At 40.6% G+C, this 22,444-nt stretch overlaps 1 protein-coding gene across 5 annotated transcripts in view; it reads left to right on the top strand.

Moving 5' to 3' along the window:
• The first annotated feature begins 8,581 nt into the window (after nucleotides 1-8,581).
• Yipf1 (Yip1 domain family member 1) overlaps nucleotides 8,582-22,444 on the top strand; it is a 37,505-nt gene continuing 23,642 nt past the window's right edge. For 2 of the 5 annotated variants that reach the window (XM_077791428.1, XM_026382574.2), the window contains exons 1-5: nucleotides 8,582-8,976; nucleotides 9,324-9,403; nucleotides 13,068-13,231; nucleotides 16,245-16,325; nucleotides 16,571-16,658. In XM_077791428.1, coding sequence (XP_077647554.1) covers nucleotides 9,373-9,403; nucleotides 13,068-13,231; nucleotides 16,245-16,325; nucleotides 16,571-16,658 — 364 coding nt within the window. In that variant the 5' untranslated portion in view covers nucleotides 8,582-8,976; nucleotides 9,324-9,372. The remainder of the gene's footprint in view (nucleotides 8,977-9,323; nucleotides 9,404-13,067; nucleotides 13,232-16,244; nucleotides 16,326-16,570; nucleotides 16,659-22,444) is intronic. The other 3 variants (XM_026382566.2, XM_026382572.2, XM_026382576.2) reach the window with 3 other exon arrangements.

Here is a 22,444-nt window from a genome sequence, read left to right as displayed (position 1 = left end):
ATCATTAAGTTAAAAATGCATTTAAAAGAAAAGTAAAAGCAAAAAAGTGAAAACCACAAGTGGAACCATTGTAAGTCCAGGATTATCTGTCCTTGTTTACCATCTGCATGCCTTTTGCCTATTTATTTTTAATTTGGTACAAGGGATTGAATCACGTAGGAGAGTTTAAACACTGAGCCACATTCCCAGGCCCTTTATAAAATATATTTTAGGGGCTGGGGATGTGGCTCAAGCGGTAGCGCACTTGCCTGGCATGCGTGCGGTCTGGGTTCGATCCTCAGCACCACATACAAACAAAGATGTTGTGTCCGCTGAAAACTAAAAATAAATGAATAAATATTAAAAAAAATATACATATATATATATTATCTAGAAACAAGGTCTTGCTAAATTGCTTAGGGCTTGCTTAGTGCTGAGAGTGGCCTCAATTTGTGATCCTCCTGCCTTAGCCTCTTGAGTTGCTGGGATTATAGGTATGCACCACCACGCCCAGTCTCTTTTGCCTATTTTAAAATCAAGCTGTTTTCTTACTGTTAATGTTTTTTGTTTTGTCTTGTGGAGCTGGGGATTGAACCTAGGGCCTTCTATGTGCAAGGTAAGCACTCTACCAACTGAGCTGAATCCCCAGTCTTTACTGTTGAGTTTTAAGAATTCTTTTGGATAACAGTCCTTTTCAGATATGTCTTTTGTGAATATTTTCTCCCAGTCTGTGGTTTTTTGTCTTCTCACTTTTTTCACAGTTTCTTTCATAGAGAAGTTTTTTTAATCTCTTTTTTTTTTTTTTAGATATTTTTTAGTTGTCAATGGACCTTTATTTTATTTATTTAAATGTGGTGCTGAGAATCAAATCCAAAGCCTCACATGTGCTAGGCAAGTGCTCTCCCACTGAGCCACCACCCCAGCACCCCCCCCCCCCAGTTTTTTTTTAATCTTAATGTAGTTCAGTTCAGCTTATGAAACATTTTTTCATGAATTATGCCTCTGGTGTTGAATATAAAAAGCCATCACAAAAAAAAAACCAAGATAACCTAGATTTTCTCCTATGTGGTTATTCTCTTGGAGTTTTATGTTCTACATTTAGTCTGTGCTTCATTTTGAGTTAATTTTTGTGTGAAGTGTGAGCTTTGTGTCTAGATTCTTCTCTTTTCTTTTTCTTTCTTTCCTTTTTCTTTTCTTTCTTTCTTTCTTTTCTTTTCTTTTTTCTTTTTTCTTTTTTTTTTTTTTTGCATATGAATGTCCAACTGTTCCAGCACAATTTATTGAAGGGACTACTTTTTCTCTGATGTATCACCTATCCTCCTTTGTCAAATATTTGTTGACTATTTTTAAGTGGGCCTACTTCTGATCACTCTATTCAGCCCCATTGTTATATTTTTCTATTCTTTCACCAATACCACACTCTCTCTTGATTATTGTTGCTTTATAATAATTTTTAAAGTTGAATAATGTTAGTCCCCTGATTTTGTTCATCTTAATTATTATGTTGGCTGTCCTGGAATTTTTTTTGCCTCTCCCTATAAAGTTTTTTTTTTTTTTTCCTTTTCTTTTTGGTATCAGGGATTGAGGCCAGGGGCACTTGATAGGGGCACTTAACCACTGAGCTACATCCCCAACCCTTTTTATTTTGTATTTTGAGACAGGACCTCAATAAGTTGTTGAGGCTGACCTTGAATTTGTGATCCTCCCACTTGAATCACCTGAATCCTCTGAGATTGCAGGCATGCACCACTGTGCCTAGCTTCACTATAAACTTCAGAATCAGTTGTGGATATTCTATTAACAAAGTAACTTGCTGGGATTTGGCTGGAATTGTGTTGATTATGGATCAATTTGGGAAGAACTGACATCATGAAAATATTATGTCCCATTATCCATGAACATGGAACATACCTTAATTTATTTAGTTATTTGATTTTTTTCATCAAAAACTAGTTTTCTAGTTTTCCTTACATAGATCTTGTTCATATTTTGTGAGATTTACACTCAAGTATTCTATTTTTTGAGATGCTAATTCAATGGTATTATGCTTTTGAATTCAAAATCCACTTGTTCATTGATTGTATATAGGAAAGCCATTGACTTTTGTGTATTGACCCTGTATCCTGCAATGTTGCTACCATTGCTTTAGTTTCAAGAGTTTTTTTTTTCCTAATTCACTCAGATTTTCTTCATAGAGTTTCAAGTCATTAGCAAAAATATTTCTTCCTTTCCAGTGTGTGTGGCTTTTTATTTCCATTTCTTGTCTTATTTTACTAGCTTGGACTTCAGTTCAATGTTGAAAGGAGTGATGAGTGAGGACATTCTCTCCTTATTCCTGATCTTAGTAGGAAAACTTCTAGTTTTTCACTACTAAGTATAATGCCAATCATAGGACTTTTATAGCTGTGCTTTATCAAGTTGAAGAAATTCCCCTCTATTTTCAGTTTGCTGAAACTTTTTTTTTTTATAATTTTTTTTTGTAGTTGTAGATGGACAGAATGCCTTTATTATATTTGTTTATTTTTTATGTGGTGCTGAGGATTGAACCCAGTGCCTCACACATGCTAGGCAAGTGCTCTACCTCTGAGCTACAGCCCCAGCCCCTTGCTGAAATTTTTTATCATGAATGAATGTTGGAATTTTGTCAGATGCTTTTTCTGCATCTATTGATATGATCATGTGACATTTCTCCTTTAACCCATTGATGTGGTATGTTACATTGATTGATTTTTGAATGAAGATCTAGTTTCATATACCTGGAATAAGTCCCACTTAGTCATGGTGCATAATTTTTTTTATACATTTTTGAATTTGCTACTATTTTCTTGAGGATTTTTGCATCTATACTCGTGAAAGACATTGGTCTTTAGTTTTATTTTCTTGTAATGTTTTTGTTTGGTTTTAGTATTAGAGTCATGCTGCCTTCATAGAATGAGTTTGGAAGTATTCCCTTTCCTTCTCTATTTTCAGAGCCTGCAGAGAGAGAATTGATATAATTTCTTCCTTAAATGCTTTGTAGAAGTTTCCAGTATACTTATTTGGATCTGGTACTTTCCATTTTAGAAGACTGTTAATTATTAATTCAATTTCTTTTTTTAAAAAACTTTTTATTTTTTTTAGTTGTAGACAGACATAAAACCTTTATTTTATTTATTTGTTTTTTTGTGGTGCTGAGGATTGAACCCAGTGCCTTACACATGCAAGGCAAACACTCTACCGACTGAGCCACAACCCCAGCCCCTATTGATTCAATTTTTTAAAAAATTTATAGACCTATTCAGACTATTTCTTTTTGTGTAAATTTTGGTAAATTGTGTATTTTCCTTTGTTTTTTTTTTTTTGTACCGGGGATTCAACCCAGGGGTGCTTAACCGCTGAGCCACATCCCCAGTCCATTTTTATATTTTATTTAAAGATGTGGCCTCACTGAGAGCTTGCTAAGTGCCTCGAGAAGTTGCTGAGGCTGGCTTTGAGCTTGTGATCCTCCTACCTCAGCCTTCCAAGTTACTGAGGTTACAGGCTTGGTAGATTGTGTTTTTAAAGGAATTAGTCCATTTCATATGTGTGGGCATATAATTGTTCATAATATTTATTTATTATACTTTTAATGTTCATGGTATCTATAGTGATATTCCCTCTTTCATTTTTTAAATAAAATTAAGAAATTTAATTTTAGCATAAAATTTCTAAAATAAAAATTTGTTATAGTACTAATTTATGTTTTATCACTTTTTTCTCAGTTAGCTTGACTAAAAGTTTATCAATTTTTATTTATCTTTTCAGATAAATCAGGGTTAGCTGATTTTCTGTATTGATTTTTTTGTTTTCAGTTTCATTTCTAATTTTATTATTATTGTTGTTGTTATTTGGTTTAAAATTTTTTGTGGTGTTAATAATCCAACCCAGAACTCATGTATTCGAGGCAAGCATTCTATCACTAAGTCATAGTCCCAGCCTGATTTTTACTTATTTATTTACCTTATTTATTTATTTTTAAAAATTTTTTTGTAGTCATAGACAGACAGAATGTCTTTATTTTGTTTATTTTTATATGGTGTTGAGGATTGAACCCAGTGCCTCACGCATGCTAGGCAAGTGCTCTGCCGCTGAGCTATAGCCCTGGCCCCTGATTTTTAAATAATTTTTTCTTTCTGCTTATGTTGGATTTAGTTTGCTCTTGTTTTTCTAGTTTTCTAAAGTGTAAGCTTACATTACCAATTTTCTAATACGTTAATTCAATGATACAAATTTCCCTGTAAAGTGCTGCTTTTACGGCATCCCGGAAATCTTGATAAATTATTTTCATTTTCATTAGTTCAAAATACTTTTAAATTTCTCTTGAGATTTCTTCTTTGACTCATGAGTTGTTATTAAGGAATGTTTTGTTTAATCTCTCATTATCTGGAGTTTCTCCAGCTATCTTTCTATAAGTGGTTCTTAGCTTGTTTTCACTGTGATCAGAGAGCACAACTATTCTTTTTAAATTGTTAACATGTATTTTATGGCCCAGAATGTGGCCATAAGATATGAAAGGGAGTTTTGACCGAGAATATGTCACCAGGATAACTTGATGAATGTTCCACGTGATCTTGAGAAGAATGTGTGTCTGCTGCTGTTGGATGAAGAACTCTACAGATATCTGTTCTCTCCAGTTGGATGATGATGTTTTCAAGTTCTACTATGTCCTTACTTATTTTTCTGACTGCTGGATCTGTTTCTGACAGAATCATATTAAAGTGTCCAACTATAATAGTGGATTTATGGGTTTCTCCTTTCAGTTTTATAAGTTTTTGCCTCATATTTTGATGCCCTGTTGTTCGGCATATACACATTAAGGATTGTTCTGTCTTCTTGAAAAGTTGATCTCTTTAGCATTATATAATGTCTTTCTTTATCCCTGATTTTTGTTTGCTTTGAAGTTTGCTCTATTTAAAATAAAGAGAACTACTCCTATTTTCTTTTGATTGATGTTAGCATGGTAAATCTTTCTCTATCCCTTTAGTTTTAACCCATGTGTATTTTTATATTTCAAGTGACTTTCTTATAGGTAGCAGATAGTTGCGTGTTATTTTCTGATTCATTGACAATCTATTTTAATTGGTGTATTTAGACCATTGAGGTTTAAAGTGAATTTTTTTTTTTTGGTAGTGGGGATATAACTAGGGGCACTCAACCATGAGCCACATCCCCAGCCCTATTTTGTATTTTTATTTAGAGACAGGGTTTCACTGAGTTACTTAGCCTCACTTTTGCTGAGGATGGCTTTGAGTTTGCAATCCTCCTATCTCAGGCTCCCAAGCTACTGGGTTTACAGGTGTGCCACCGTGCCCTGCAACAAGGATGTTCTTAATAGGTAGGATATTCTAAGGGCTCAGAAATTATTTCCCAGGAGGCAGGAAAGGGTTGAAACTTTCTTTGGACAATTCAGATCTGCTGATGTAGTTTTTTTTTTATCGAACATCATTTTCATGGACTAAAGCAGAAGGAGAACATTAAACCTAGAAAAAGCCTTTGATAGAGTTTAACATCTATTTGTATTTTAAAAAGAAAATCTTCAAGAAAACTAGGAGTAAGAGGAAGCTTCATTAGTTAGAAAAACTGTATCTCAAAACCTCTCAAGAGTCTCAGGAATTTCACCTCAAGGTAGAAAGACCCTGAAGAAAGAAAATAGACATGTTTTTTATCTAGGTACATGGGTATTAGCATAGCAGAGATTTTACCAGAGATTTCAGTTTGGCGAGACTGACTAAAAGCAGAGTCTGAGTCCTACAAGTCAAGGAGGGACCTGGACATGGTATAGAGTAATCCTGGGACTGAGGAGGTTGTGCTTCTCCTGGGAACAAGGAGATGTTCTCAATTGCCCTCCAGATGAGGGGACCATGGATGACGGAGGGATGTCTGTGGGAGAGATGACACCAAGGACACAATGGGCCTCACCTAAAGCTTTGGCCATCTAGGTTCCTAGGAAATTAAGACATATACCAAGGAAAGGGGAGGACCCTGACATATCTGATATTTTCTGTCAAATAAGCATAACAAGGGCTAGACATACAAATTGACTTATAGATGGTGCAGGAGTTAGGATCAGGGGGATGAAGCAGGGCAGGAGGGAGAGTTAAGACAAAGATAGTATCAGGATGCTACCTCTGCAGACATCTGAGAAGTTGTGGTGAATGACCGTCAGGACCATCTGTCTGGGGGAATGGTGAGAACCATGTATCCATTGGCTTTCATTCTCCTTCAGACAAAAGTTCACCCCATAAGATGTTAATTCCCCCACATTTCCAGGGTTACATGTGTGGGCATCAGAGGTTCCAGTGGAGAAGCCCAGGATGAGGTGCTTTCACACAGTATCTATAAGGAGCCAGTTGGAGCCCACACAGAATTGGTCATGACAGAGGTGACTAGCAGACAAGCTGGGAGCCAGAAAGATCTTACGTGGTTCTTGAGAGTTGTCTGCAGTCTAAACAGAAGTGTATGTCATGGTATCAGCTTCCTCTCTAAAAGAGGGGCCTTCACATTTGTGATATAGGATATTCTCTTGCTTTCTAAGATTGGGGAGGAACAAGCCTATTTCCTCAGAGCCCCTTTCATGGCAGAGGCCAGTCTCTATTTGCAAAGAATTGGTGTGAGAGGGTTACTAAAACAGTTTTCTCTGATGTTGCCAGAGTGCTAAGATTAAAATTAGTATCCATCATTCCCTTCCTCCCCCACCTCTCCTAGATTTCCCTCACCCTCTGCCAGTCCTTCAGATTGACCTAAAGTTTTATCCCTGAGTGATAGGACCCCTTAGCTGCCCTTGTCAGGCCATAGTTGCTGCCATTTCCCATTATCTGTGGGTGTGGAAGTTTCAAGAGAAGCCTAGCCAACCTCCTAAATTCCAGATATAGTGCTCCCTAGCTTCATAAAGCAGTCACGGTTGATTATCTATACCAAAAATACCCGTTTCTCTACCTGCTAGTGCACTGGCATGAGGAGCCAGCAATGCCTGGTTCCAATTCAATGGCACTCTTAGTGGAGCAAAATGGTGCCTCTTCCTTCCCTGCCCCTCCCAGAGAACCTGGATCTCTCAGAAAGCAGAACTTAAAGTTGGGTGGGGAGGTAGGGAAGTGGGGTGGGAAGTACACATTCCATGAGTGGGCTTCACTGGAAGTGACAGTAAGAAGTGCTTCCCCTTGGTTTGCAGATCCACCTATGCTAGGTATTTAGAACAGAGCTCTGTTAGAAATCATTGATAAGCCATTAGTTTAGTGCATTTATCTCATGCGGAGGACAGTGTCCCCATCCCTTTGGGTGTTTTGCCCAAGCCGGAGCCTTAGCTGTGCCTTTAACAAGCTATTCCACCATTGTATTAGGCAGCTACTCCTGGATGACTGGTTCCAGTGTCTTCCATGGTCATGTGTCCTTGTTGCATTTTCTTCATAATTAAATTGTTCCCTTGGTCTGAAGCAATTCTGTGTATGTAATCATTACCAGGTTGCTAAGCAAGAGGAGCTTGCCTTTTCCTTTGACAGGGAGTTGGGACTACTTCTGCCACTGTGGAAGTCTCATGGGAATTTGGAAGCAGAGTGTGGACACTGGAACCGGTGGCCATTGGCCAAAAGGACCAGTGTGGCGAGGTCTCTTTGTGTGAGCTATGGATTGAGCTTGTGCTGTTTACACTACCCCAGACAGTGAGAACTTGTTCACCCTGTATTAATCCTCAGTGACTAATATTGTTTGCCTGCGGCCCTGGGCTCTGGTCCTTGTCCTCAAAGTGCTCACAGGCTTACAAAGATTGGCAAACAGTAACGATCCGGGTGAACATTGCTGTGGTAGAGGTAAACCCAGGTCATTACGGAAGCAAAAGAGCAAATGAAGTCCAGGGAGGCGAAGGCGGCCTTCCCTAGGAGAAGGAAGTGGTCCTCCAAGTCTGAGGGCTGTGTAGGTGGTAACCAGACAGAGGCAGGAGGCAGGGCAAAACGTTTCTCATTAGGATTACTCAGTGCTGGCCCTGCCTTATTCGAGGTGGCCTCCGTGTGCCTGGAGGTACACTGGTCAGTGAGGCCCAACCCTACCTGTCCTCTCTGAGAATCTCGTCCCCTAAGGGACTTAGGCGCGAGAGAAGGCACAAACCCCCACTTTCTGAGTGTGTTCACCCGAACAGGGTCATCCTACCCTCGATCACTCATTCAGAAACTTGGAATGTACTTGACTCATCACTCCCTCACTGGTTAAATTTTTATGGCGAAAGAAACCAGGGAATGGTGACGTGGGTGACCTACTTTTTCTTTTCGCAATCATCTTTTATTGCCCCATTTTGTATTGACATAAGGAAAGAGGTATAAAGGAACTGTAGGAAAACTCCGAACTCTTGAGAATTCTCCCTCCCCCAGCAGCGAGCTGAGCGCAGGTGGACCCATTCAACCACCCCTCCGCCGCCTCGCCCCGGTTGCTCCTGTCTCTTTTAAGGTTCACCCTCGGGAGCGACTGGAGAGAGACTCGACTCTGCGCACCAGCCGGCTGAGGTCTTGGGAGTATCTTCCGGGTGCTGCTGCCTCTTTAAGAGGGCGGGGCTCTGCCCGGAGGAGGCGAAGAAGTCCCTCCCTCCGGATCTCCGGCTTCCGGCAACTCAGCTGGACCGAAACCCGCGCGGAGCGTCTCAGGCCCGATCCTTCTCGGGACCGCTGGGCGCCGAGACCCGCGAGGTGAGGCGGCCCTGTCTGCGAGGCCAGTTCGGGGCCGAGGGGTCCCGGCATCTCCTGCCTGCCGCGGCCGCGCCGCTCTCTCCCTAAACCTGTCTCTGCTTCGCCTTGTCCCTGGCTGCAGGGTCGCCAACACTCCAGCGCCTACTAATTGCAGGTTCTGCGCTAAGCGCCTTATACGCACTGACTCACCTAATGGCCCCCACACTGTGTGCGTGGGCATCATTATGAACCCATTTTACAGATGAGGAAGCTGAGGCCCCGAAGAGTGTACACACAGCAGAGAAGCAACAGAATCGGAAATCAAACCCAGGTCTGTCTGACCCCAGAGCCTGTGCCCTTAACCACTGGCTAGGCTGAACTGCCCTTGTTCCCCATCACCCCTCTGAAATCTCAGCCTCCCCTTCCTCATCCTTTCATCTCCAGGCTGCACCTAGTCCCCGAAACATTCACACAGTGACTGAGATTGGATGGAATTTTTGGACCCCCAGCATTAGTTTCAATAAGTTTTAGTAATACCTATACTTAGTGTCTATATAAACCTATTCAACCCCATTGAAAAAGGAGGCAAGGAAAAGCAGTACTGTTTCTAATGCTGAACTGTGTTTTGTTTAGATGTTTTGTTATTCTATTAAGTGTACTTTTTTTTTTTCCTTTTAGACCTCTGTAAATTTTCTTCCACATAGTTGGGAGAAGACCCACGGGCTGAATGGCAGCTGTGGATGACTTGCAGTTTGAAGGTACAGCTGTTGGTGACCTGCTTTATCTTTATGATCACTATTTCTGTACTCACAGCTATGAATTTTCATTGCTATACTGGGTTGTAGATTAAAAAGTATTATTTCAAACATCTTGGTAGGAGACTTTTCCACACCCAAGTTTTTCCTGTTTGACCACACTAGGTGTTCCTTTTTTTCCAAATGACCCTTTGGATTGGCAACAGGTATTGTAAATTTGGTATAGTGGTTGCTTAGTGTTTTATAAACACTTATATAGCACTTGGATGCCAGATACTGTTCTAAATGCCTTAAAATGCTGACTTGCTTAATCCCCTACATTAAATTTAATTTTGCAACTATAAAATAGTTATATTATTCTTCCTATTTTTCCAGTGGGGAAACTGAGGCACAGAAAAATCAAGTAATTTATCTGAAGTTCTCAAAGTAAACTAGAAAGCCAGGATTTGAACCCAGGCAGTCTGGCATCACAGACTCTACTATCTGAGGAAGAAATAGGGTGTTTAAAAGAGAAATATACTTCTTTGTGGTATGAAGTTTTATTCAGCCATAAAGCAAAATAAGCCAAACTCAGAAAGTCAAGTTTCATATGTTTTCTCTCATATGAGGAAGATAGTGAGAAAAAAGGAAAAGAAAGCAGGGTTTGGAGGTCTCTTGAAAATCCAAGGGAAATCAGTAAAGGGACCAGGGCATGGGAGAAAGGAAGGGAAAGGGGAAATATTAGGGAATGATAGTGGCCAAATTATATTGTTGTATTGTATACATGAATATACATATGCACCCCCAAATCTCACCATTGTGTACAATTATAATGCACCAATAAAAATTTGGAAAAAAATCCATTTCTTTGGCAAATACTGTCATCTCTATAATACATCTAGTGTCTGACCACTTCTTGCCACCTCCACCACTACTCCCACCATTCAAGGTCACCATTACCTTTTGTCTGAATTAGAGCCCTTACCTACCTTCTGGTTTCCCCTCTACGGTCTAATTTTTGCAGCCAGAATAGTCCTTTTTTCCTCTCCCTGCAGTGCTAGCGGTCAAACCCAGGGCCTTGCTCATGCTAGGTGAGCACTCTGCCAGTGAACCATAACCTTAGTAGTCCTTTCAAAACTAAGTCTGATCATGTCATCTTTTCAGAACCTTTCAGTAACTCCCAATTCACTAGGAGTGAGATACAGAGCCTGTTCTGTGACTCAGGAGACCCCCCATGATCCAGCCTCTGATTTTGTCTCCTGCTGCTCTTGTCTTTTCTTACTCTGCCAGATGGACCTTGTCATTGTTCCTCTTACACACTTAGAACAGTCACTGCTTAGGGCTTTTGTGCCATCTTTCTGTTTGAAACATTCTTTCAGATAGCCACCTGGCTTGCTCCCTTGCTCTGTTCAGATCTTGCTTCATTAGAGAGGCCTCCCGCTGCGACACTATCTAGAAATACAGTGCAAGAAGGATCATGGTGAACAGTATGTACAAAGTTCCCGAGGAGGGAGGAAGCGTGTTTAACCTTTTCCCACAGGATTGGAAGAAGGTCTGTGTTCCAGATCACAGATAGGGTAGCAGGTGTGGGGGAGAGGGTGGCGTAAGGTGAGCTTGAGAAGAAGCAGGAGACCACTCAGAGTTTTATTGTTAAGGACTTTGGTTTTCAGAAAAGAACACAGGGTGTCATGGGAGTCATAGAAGGATGACATCCCTTAGGATGAATGGTAGTGTTAGAGAACAAAGTGGAGATTAGGAGTCTTCAGGTAGAAGACATTGTGCTAGGAAAGGAACAGAAGCAAGATACGGCTTAGGATATGCCAGACCTAGGAGCCAAAAACACCGATGGCAGAAGTCAGACCCACCCATCTTGCCCTCAGGAGCTAAGGTGCACAGGAGCAGGTATCACAGAGCAGAATGTGGGAAAAATTATATTAGAGGTACACACACCCTATGTATGCTGCAATCAAACTGTCATCTCCTGTCCCTCTAACATGGCACACACTTTCTGTCTTTCCTTGGGTCTTGCTCATCCCCTTTCCTTTGCACAAGAGCTGCCTCCAGCAAGCCTTTGGAGCCCATCAGCTAGATGAGTTCTCATCTTCCACGGAGCCTCTTTGGCCTCTGTGCTTCTACAGCAGCACTCGCTTCCTTTTTCTGGCATGCCCTTCCCTCTGGTAAACTGCTGCTTTCCTAATATGTGACTTAAGTCTATCTTCCTTAGGCTGATCCTCTGACAATTGTGACCATCTTTTTAAATGTTGGTGCCCTGTCCAGCAATGATTGGTAGCTATAACCTCCTGTCATCCTCACAACCTCTCTATGAAGTAGATATTGTTTATATTTTATAGGTGAGGAAACAGATTCCGAGTTATTGGGTCCATGGAGTGTTAGAGTCTTAACTGAAACAATAGGCCATCATTCCAGAGCCTCATGTTCTTTCAATAATCCAGATGTTGGCAGCCGAAACTGGAGTGATTGTTACATGCTAGCTCCCTTTGGTTTTTTGCATGAAACTATTCATATGCTCAGGGGCAATGAGAATTCAGTATCCAAGAGCCCTGTCCTAATGCTAGGAGCTGTGCCGTGCCCTTGGTGTTAAGATGGTGCCTTCCTGGTATCTTTCTTAGGCCTTCAAAGTTCAGAGCTGCTCTGAATTTTATTTAAGCACAATGAAATAAAGTATGTTAGGGGCTGGATATACAGCTCAGTGGTAGAGCACTGGGTTCCATCCCCAGTACCAAACACACACACACACAAAAAAAAAAAAAAAAGAAAAAAGAAAAAAAGAAAGAAGTATGTTAGGATGCTCAATTACTATTGATGATCATAAATAGGTAAGGTTCTTTTGGAAAGTAGTTAGCAATATGGCTCAAGAGATTTAAAAATGGGGACCTAGTTATTGTACTGGTAGGTGGTTATCCTCAGGCTATCACCCCAAAGGTTTTCTCTACATAGACATTCCTTCTGTATTTCATAGATTTTTATAGTGAAATAAATGTACATAATCAGTAGACAAAGCAGATGCAGAGTAGTTTATCATGGCCTGAACCCATCTCAATCAGGATTCGGTGTACTTCCTGTATGAGGTGAATGTTGGGAATGAAGCATGAATCTTGCTAGGTGAAGAACTGTACGAGAGTGTTAACAGTGTTTGCCTTTATGTGATGATGGGTCTGAGTCATTTTTATTCTATTATTTCTACTTTCTTTTTTGTCCTCATATTTTCTGTAGTGATTTCATAGGACTTATTGGGGAAAATACTTGCTAAAGATTTTTGAACTTGAATCAAAGAAGAAAGGTTAGAGTGAGCTAAGCACCTTGCTAAGGACTTTGCTTGGGTAATATTCCTAACTCTCTCCAAATTCTCTAGAATAATTATTATTTAGAATAAATGTTATTCGCTTTACTGAACACTGAGGGTTTTAGAGGTTATTTTACTTAGGCTCATATAATTAGTCAGCATCTGAGCCAGGACTAAACTCCAAGCCTGACTCCAAATTCTCCTCCTCATCATTTTTCCATGTTAGATTGATTTCTAGGTGAGATTTTCTTCAAAGTTTGTTGCTGTTTTCTCAGACAGGGTCTGTAGCAAAGCTGAATTGTAACTACTTGTCTTTGAATGAAAAGCATAGCATTCCTAGTGTGGGTAAGTTCTCAGAGGCCTTTCTGCTCTGCTTGATTTCAGAATTTGGTGATGCAGCCACTGCTCTAGTAGCAAACACAGATGCTACCACAATAAGCATTGAGGATCCTGATGAAACCCCGAAGCATCAACTAGGCCCTCCAAGAGGCTCAGGGAGAGAAGAGGATGATGAATTACTGGGAAATGATGACTCTGACAAAACTGAGGTTTGAACTTCCTCTGAATTTTTTTCCTTTTAATGTTTTTAAAGCTTGTTCTTCTATTTAGTCTCATCTACTGTGTGCCATGTACTGTGCTAGGTACTGGCGATGCAAAGGTAAATGACAGGTAGCCTCTGCCCTGGTGGGGGAAACAGACAGGTAAGTAGACCATTACCATCCATAGGAAGCACTGGTAGCGGGAACCTGGGCCTCGAAAGCAAAGAGAGTGGATTAGGGAAGAATTCTTAGAGGCAATGGCTCTTGCACCATCAGATGAAGGAAGAGGAGGTGGCCAGGGGAAGGAGGTGGGCAAAGTGACATCACAGAGATGTGAACATAGTGCAGATGGGAATGTCCTATTTTCACTGCATCAGGAGCAACACAGAGATCAAGGCAGGAGATGAGGCTACATAGATAGGCCAGGACTCCACACAGCCAGAACAAAGTGTATTCTGAAAACAGCTGGGAGCTACCAAACGATTGTAAGCAATATGACTAGATGTGTTTAAAGATATGTAAGATATGGTGGCCATGTGGGGAATGAATTGGAGAAAGTCGGACTAGAAGCCAGAAGACCAGGTAGGAGACAGTTAAAGTGGTCTAGATTAGAAGTGGTGACTTCTGAACTAGAGTTGGACACAGCTCTGTAAAGGTTGGGCTTAGTAGGGCATGCTGGGAAGGTTTGGTGAGGGAGTTGAGGTGAAGGGAGACCTCGAGATCTCCATCTAATTGGAGGTAAATCAACCTAGTGGCTGTTTTTAATCACAAAGATATATTTCCATGCATGTAGTTGGCATGTTTCAGGCAAGTAGTATTTATTTCAGTATGTTATAGACTGAATCATGATTGGACTGCTTCAGAGGTGTACTTATAGCAATGTGCTCATAGGGTTCTTATTATTAAGATTGTGTGGCTTGTGGGTACCAGATGCTCTTTCTGGAACTCCATGAAGTATCAAAATAAGTACTGAATTTTATGCTAAATTGAATGCTAATATATACCAAATATAGCAATGAAAACTTAAGAGCCTGAGTTCAGATCCTACCAATAGTTATATGGTCTTAGGAAGGGTACTGTAACTTCCTTAAGCCTGGATTTCCTCATCTGGAATATGAGAAAATAATCTGTTGGGCCTTGTCATCATATCATCACAATACCTAATATTTATTTAGGGTTTAGTGGATGCCAGCCTCCGTTTAAAGTTTGCATCATCTCATTTAGTCTTCCTAATGACCTGTTAACCAAGGGCTATTTTTATCTTCATTTTACAAATGAGAAACTTGAAACAAAGTTTAAGTAACTTGCGCAGACACACAAGTAGTAGGGAATACTTGGATCCTTAAACTAAGGCAGTCTAAGTCAGAGATGGTGTCTAGTTGCTAGACTGTACCAGAGGCAGAGTGTGTTAGGGCTTAAAGTGGTCGGCTCCCTCACACAAGGAATGGCTACGAGTACAGCTGAGTTGTTAGGATTCCCTAGAGAAAGAGACCAATAGGATGTGTATGTAGAGAGATTATTTTAAGGAATTGGCTTATGTGATTGTGGAGGCCTGGTGAATCCAAAACTAAGGAGGCTAGAGTTGTGGGAAGGAGTTGCAGTTCAGAGGCCAGCTGCAGGGGAATTCCCTTTTGCTGGGGCAGGGCTGGGATGGGTGGTAGGGTTGGGTTAGCCTTTTGTTTTAGTCAGGCCTTCTGAAGTCAAATCAATTTAAATGTAAATTTCATTCAAAAATACCCTTACAGAAACATCCAGAAGAATGTTTAACCAATATTTGGGCATCAAGGCATAGACAAATTGACACATAAAATTAACATCACATTGAGTAACAGCAGGCATCAACAATTAGGAAGAAATGTGGTTTGGGTTAAAAAAAAAGTCTTAAAATTAGAAAAATATTTACCCATTATATTAATTTTGTCTGTGAATTGAGAGGAGTTTACCAATATTTTTGTGACAGTGGTGGATTCCTTGCCTAGCTTATGAAAAATGGCTCTCCCTGGTCCACCTACACCTCTGCCATGTGAGTCCTCTGTAGATACCAGAGGATACCTGATTCCTAGTCTTGTGACTCCATCTGCCCCTGGAGAACAGTGCTGGAGGACAGGTGTGGCCCTCCTTATGGGCCTCCTCTAAACTGGAATTTTTGTTTTTGTCAAAGCATTAATATGTTTAGTATTTCAGAGTGAATCAGTATGTCAGATTTTTGAGAAATCAGGTGGTAATAGTAGTAAGAACCTTTTTTTTTTCTTCCTCAGTCCTAGGGATTGAATCTGGGGCATTTTACCATTGAGCTACATCCCAGCCCTTATTATTTTTCTATTTTAATACAAGCACTATGTTGCTTAGGACCTTACTGGTTTGCCAAGGCTGGCCTCGAACTCGTGAACCTCCTGCCTCAGTTTTCTGAGTCAGTGGGATTATAGGCATGTGCCACTGTGCATGGCAGTAGTAAGGATCTTGAAAGATGGATGGCGGAGAAGACATTTATACTGACTGTTCTGTGTGTGTGTGTGTGTGTGTGTGTGTGTGTGTGTGTGTGTGTGTTATTGTATATAAAAATCTACAAGGTAGATCTTATTAGCTGTACCTTTTTTTTTTAAATATACTTTTTTAGTTGTTGATGGACTTTTATTTTATTCATATTTATATGCGAATTGAGAGTTGAACCCAGTGCCTCTTGAGGCAAATGCTCTTCCACTGAGCCCCAGCCCCAGCCCATTATTAGCTATACTTTTTATACAAGGGAAGCAAGCTGGAGAGGGGTCTAGTGCTTCACCAAAGTTCCCCCAGTGGAGGGGCCAGATTTGAGAACTTTAGGCGAGATTTCAAAATTGATGCTTGTTTCTCTGTGGGGCCGGGAGTGGGGCATTGGCTGTTGTGGGCCTCATTCACTGACTGCTGAAGAGCCTGGTATTTTCCTGCATTTTGGTTTCTTACTGGGTCAGGGCCCTCTCCCTCTGCACAGCTGCAACTAGGGAATTGCTTCTGTCTTCATTGCGTTTCACTTTACCTCTGACAGCTACTTGCTGGACAGAAGAAAAGCTCTCCCTTCTGGACATTTGAATACTATCAAACATTCTTTGATGTGGACACTTACCAGGTTTGTAAACAGTTTACCCTTACTTTTATGTAATGGAGATTTGTTTCTTTTGTGATTAAACAGTCAAATCAGGCAAAAGCCTTTCTGTACTGGAAGTGGTCTTAGAAAAATAAAGTGTTACTAGCATGTGAAAATACTATCATAAAAATCCAAATAACTGAGTTTTAGTTTTGTAGTTGTTGAATTTATTAAAATTCTAACAAAAAAAAAATCTTAAGTAGAATTACTGCTGTGTTGTTTTCCAGGTCTTTGACAGAATAAAAGGGTCTCTTTTGCCAATACCTGGAAAAAACTTCGTGAGGTTATATATCCGCAGCAATCCAGATCTCTATGGTATGTGTAGTGCCATTTAAAAAAAAATTTTTTTTTTTGGTTGTAGATGGATCCAATACTTTTATTTTATTTATTTATTTTTGTGTGGCGCTAAGGATTGAACCCAGTGCTTCACACATGCTAGGCAAGCACTCTGCCACTGAGCCACAACCACAGCCCTGTAGTGCTATTTTGATTCTTTACCACATTCCAGTTAAATTGGGCAAAGGTGTGGGTCATCTAGAAAGTTGGAGACTTGGGGCTGGAGATGTGGCTCAAGCGGTAGCTCGCTGGCCTTGCATGCGTGCGGCCCGGGTTCGATCCTCAGTACCACATACAAACAAAGGTGTTATGTCCGCCGAATACTAAAAAAAAATAAATAAATATTAAAAAAAAAAAAAGAAAGTTGGAGACTTGCACTGTTTTGGGGTGTACAATGTTTTGATTGATTCTTCTGAGATTCAGTAATAACCCCCGCAAAGAATTTAGGGAGAAATGCAATTATGTGTCATATTAATGCCAGGATTATGTCCTTTCAGAACTATGCTCTTCAGATGACATTATAGTCCTGAGACAAATGAAGTCACTTTGTCTAAGAGGAGACTGTTGATTCTACTATTTGTATTTGGTGACATTGGGGAGAGTGTGGAGAAGGTATTCTCATACTTTTCATTAATGTGCTGAGTTCTCGCTCTGCTTTCAGATGAGCTGGCTCCCTTTGGGATTTGGTCACCAGCACGGAAAGTGAGAAACAGGAATGAGTCAGGGAACAGCTGTCATCCCTGACCCCCTTGCTGTCTGAGAAAAACTCTGAGGTCCACACAACCTGAGGAGAGGGTTCAAGCATAGTGGACTTCTGTGTTTGAGGGATGAAGGAAGCCAACAGCTCTGATCGATTTGTGTGGTAGGGGCTAGACCAGAGACCTTGTGTGCTTGGTCGTATTTCAATCTTGCAATCACATCTTGTATAGTATCCCCACTTTTTCAATGACGAAGCTGGTGTTCAAAGAAGTTTATTAATATATATGCTCAAGTCCTAAACAAGAAACAGTAAAGTAATTATGTATGTTCATTATAATAGGCAAAGGAATTCATGGGAATCTACCGTGTGACAAGCATTGCACACACTCTAATTCTTACAAGATTGTACGTTAAGTGCTATTATCTCTATGTAACTTGAAGAAACTACAGCTAGGAGTTGTTGATCTAATGAAGTAGAACTGGAACCAAGTTTATTACATAAAACCCGTATTGTAGTAAACTGGTGATCTTACATTCTAGACTCTTTTCATCAAGTTGTGGGAATATCCAGTATCTAAAACCAAAAACTGCTCTTGTGGAGGTTGGAAGGCTCTCTTCTCTCAGCCTGTGCTCCCTATGACATTTCCAGAAATTTCTAGAAGTTCCTCCTTGGGATTTCTTTTTTTTTTTTTTTATTGTTGATCGTTCAAAACATTACATAGTTCTTAATATATCATATGTCACAGTTTGATTCCAGTGGGTTATGAACTCCCAATTTTACCCCGAATACAGATTACTGTATCACATCAGTTACACTTCCATTGATTTACATATTGCCATTCTAGTGTCTGATGTATTCTGCTTTCTATCCTATTCTCTACTATCTCCCCTCCCCTCCCCTCTCCTCCCCTCCCCTTTTCTCTCTCTACCCCCTCTACTGTAAATCATTTCTTCCACTTGTATTATTCTTCTCTTACCCCTCCTTTCCTCTTATATGTAATTTTGTATAACCCTGAGGATCACCTTCCATTTCCATACGATTTCCCTACTCACTCCCTTTCCCTCCCACCTCTCATCCCTGTTTAATGTTAATCTTCTTCTCAAGCTCTTCGTCCCTACCATGTCCTTGGTTACTCCCCTTATATCAAAGGAGTCATTTGGCATTTGTTTTTTAAGGATTGGCTAGCTTCACTTAGCATAATCTGCTCTAATGCCATCCATTTCCCTCCAAATTCTATGATTTTGTCATTTTTTAATGCAGAGTAATACTCCATTGTGTATAAATGCCACATTTTTTTTTTATCCATTCATCTATTGAAGGGCATCTAGGTTGGTTCCACAATCTTGCTATCGTGAATTGTGCTGCTATGAACATCGATGTAGCAGTGTCCCTGTAGCATGCTCTTATTAGGTCTTTAGGGAATAGACCGAGAAGGGGAATAGCTGGGTCAAATGGTGGTTCCATTCCCAGCTTTCCAAGAAATCTCCATACTGCTTTCCAAATTGGCTGCACCAATTTGCAGTCCCACCAACAATGAACAAGTGTACCCTTTTCCCCGCATCCTCTCCAGCGCTTGTTGTTGTTGGACTTCATGATGGCTGCCAATCTTACTGGAGTGAGATGGTATCTTAGGGTGGTTTTGATTTGCATTTCTCTGACTGCTAGCGATGGTGAGCATTTTTTCATGTACTTATTGATTGATTGTGTGTCCTCCTCTGAGAAGTGTCTGTTCAGGTCCTTGGCCCATTTGTTGATTGGGTTATTTGTTATCTTATTGTCTAATTTTTTGAGTTCTTTGTATACTCTGGATATTAGGGCTCTATCTGAAGTGTGTGGAGTAAAGATTTATTCCCAGGATGTAGGCTCCCTGTTTATCTCTCTTATTGTTTCTTTTGCTGAGAAAAAACTTTTTAGTTTGAGTAAGTCCCATTTGTTGATTCTATTTGTTAACTCTTGCGCTATGGGTGTCCTATTGAGGAATTTGGAGCCCGACCCCACAGTATGTAGATCATAGCCAACTTTTTCTTCTATCAGACGCCGTGTCTCTGATTTAATATCAAGCTCCTTGATCCATTTTGAGTTAACTTTTGTGCATGGTGAGAGAAAGGGATTCAGTTTCATTTTGATGCAAATGGATTTCCAGTTTTCCCAGCTCCATTTGTTGAAGATGCTATCCTTCCTCCATTGCATGCTTTTAGCCCCTTTATCAAATATAAGATAGTTGTAGTTTTGTGGATTGGTTACTGTGTCCTCTATTCTGTACCATTGGTCCACCCGCCTGTTCTGGTACCAGTACCATGCTGTTTTTGTTACTATTGCTCTGTAGTATAATTTAAAGTCTGGTATTGCTATACCGCCTGATTCACTCTTCCTGCTTAGCATTGTTTTTGCTATTCTGGGTCTTTTATTATTCCATATGAATTTCATGATTGTTTTAACTATTTCTACAAGAAATGCTGTTGGGATTTTGATTGGCATTGCCCTCCTTGGGATTTCTAAAGCCCCAGGGAGCCCTGTGTGAAAACCATTGTTGTACTGGTCTGTGCCTTTCATTCAAGGGTCTTGTCTCTAGCTATCTTGCTCATTCTCACTTCCAACTAGAGAGCTCTGGAGGAGCAGGCTCAGTGCCTGAGGAAGCCAGGTCTCTAGTGCTGGACAGACAGCTTGGCATAGAGAAGCTCCATATGAGCCCCATATTTTGTGCTAGGCCCCATACTAGTGCCTGAGGATTTAAAAGCAAAGCCACAGTCCCCAGCCTCAACGAGGAAATGAACACCTTACAACGCCAGGCATGGAGATAAGCACTGTTGTACCATTTTGCACTATTTTATTTTTTATGCTCCAAGGTAGCCTTATCTTATAAAAGAGAAAATTGAGGCTTAGGGAAGGTAATATTTTTAGATAAGGACATTGAGTCACACAGAGACTCATCAACTTGCCTAAAATCATATGGCTAGTAAGTGGTTGAACTCAGTTTTCAAATCAGTACCATAGCTCATAATTCATATTTTTCATCAATTGAAAAAAAAATGTGCTATGCTGCTTTTTGTGACAGAGCCAAGATTTGGACCTAAAGTTTGCTTCTTTCCAAAGGCTAATGGCCTTATGAGTTTAAAGACATGATTAAATATCAGTGAAGGTTAAGTATTTATAGCAGAGAGGACTGGCCTCTGGGGAATGGGTTGGGGGAAGGAAAATGATGACAGAAGATGTGCCAGTATGCAGTCCAAGGAAAAAACTTCCCGCCCATCTCCCGGGCAGGGGTTAGGGGTGGTGGTGGAAACGAGGTTCTTCTGCGTGGAGTAGGCTGTCCCCTGAAAAGATCAAATGACATGGAAATTTTTTTTTATAAAGGGGGGAGTGGGCAGGACGGCTCTTTGACCTTATCGTGAGCTTCCAGAGGGACAGTGTGAGCCCACGTTTGGTTTATTTTTATATGGGGCGCAAAGGCTTTTCCATAGAACATTCTTCACCAAATAAGAAGGTGGGCTGTCCAAGCCCAGTGGATTACTCCCAAGTCTGGAGCTATGAGAAAACAGACTTCCTAGCAGGGGGAAGGCAGTGATCACATGCAACACGCAGAGTGGGAGGAGCCACAGTGCAATGCCAGATTAAAACCTTCTTGGCTGAAGGCTAAGTAAAGATGCTGTAATGGCTCAGGGGTGGCCCCCACAAAAACTGATAAATTAATCTCCTGCATTTCAACTTAAAGTGAACATCTCTATACAACAAAATAAGTCATGAGAAAACTTGTAAAAAAAAATTAAACCACAAACCAGGAGAAATATTTGCAATATACAAATGAACAAAAGATGAGAAACAAGACTGTATGTGGAATTCCCACAAATTTTAAGAATCAAACAAGCAACTGGGGGAAAATGGGCAATTCATAGAAGAGGAAACCCAAATGGTCAATAAAAACATATAAAGATGCCTAGTTCCTGGTGTCATTTGGATCTGGAATGTCCACCAAGAGCTCATGTGTTGAAGGCTTAGTTCTCTATGTAGCAGTGTTCAGAGGTGGGCTTCTGGGAAGTGATTGGATGGCGAGGGTGCTAATCTCATCAGTGGGCAACTGGTAGGTGGTGGGAATAGCAGGCAAGTGGAACATGGAGGAAGTAGGTCGCCGGGGGGCACACTCTTGGGGACTGTGTTTTGTCCCTGGCCTCTTTCTCTCTCTTCTTTCTGGCTGCCATGACTGAGCATCTTTCCTCTGTCAGGCCCTTCCTCCAAGGTGTTTATGCCTGGGAGCCAGCTGACGGTGTACTGAAACCTTTACAACCATGAGCCCACATAAATTTTTCTTCCTTTAAGTTGTTTTCCCCAGGTATTTGTCAGTAATGAGAAGCTAACACAGCCCCACCTTTAATCAGCAAAATAGTAACTAAAACATTTATGCCAATCATTTTAGCAAACATGTATAGGTTTGCTTGTCTTCAGCCATTCATTCAATTCAACAAACACAGAGGATGTATTATGTTAGGTACTGAAGATATAGCATGACTAAAACTAAAACCCCCATGCCTTAAGCAGTTTATAATTTATTGAGTTTAACAATAAACAAAATAAGTAAAAAAATACTACATATTTTAAATATATATGATTTGTTAGTTACAAATAAGAAGGTAAAAACTTAAAGGTAGAGGGACAGGACATGAAATGTGTATGTAGGTGGGTGGACTAGAAAATTTTAAAAGGTGACTTTTGAGTAAAGACCTAAAGGAACCAGGAGTGATTTATATAGATACCTAAGGGAAGAATATTTGAGGCAATAGGATCAGTCAGTGCAGAGACCCTGAGGCAGGAAGCTGCCTAGTATGTTCCAAGAATTGCAAAGAAACTAGAGTAATTGGACCAGAGTGGACAAGGGCCTAGGAAGAGATGAAGTCAGAGAGGCAATGTAGAGGTCTCATAAGTTACAGTGGGAACTTTAGCTTTTATTTGAGTGAGAAGCTGCTGGAGGATTTGAGCAGAGCAGTGACATACTCCAAGTCAGTTTTCATAAACATTGACACTGTGTTGTCAAGGAGGTGGAGCCACGGGAACTTTTGAATAATGCTGTGGG

The sequence above is a fragment of the Urocitellus parryii genome, chromosome 11 (assembly GCF_045843805.1).
Source record: "Urocitellus parryii isolate mUroPar1 chromosome 11, mUroPar1.hap1, whole genome shotgun sequence".
Classification (NCBI taxonomy): domain Eukaryota; kingdom Metazoa; phylum Chordata; class Mammalia; order Rodentia; family Sciuridae; genus Urocitellus; species Urocitellus parryii.
The sequence above is the reverse complement of the archived record's forward strand: the minus strand, read 5'-3'. Positions and strand labels throughout refer to the sequence as shown.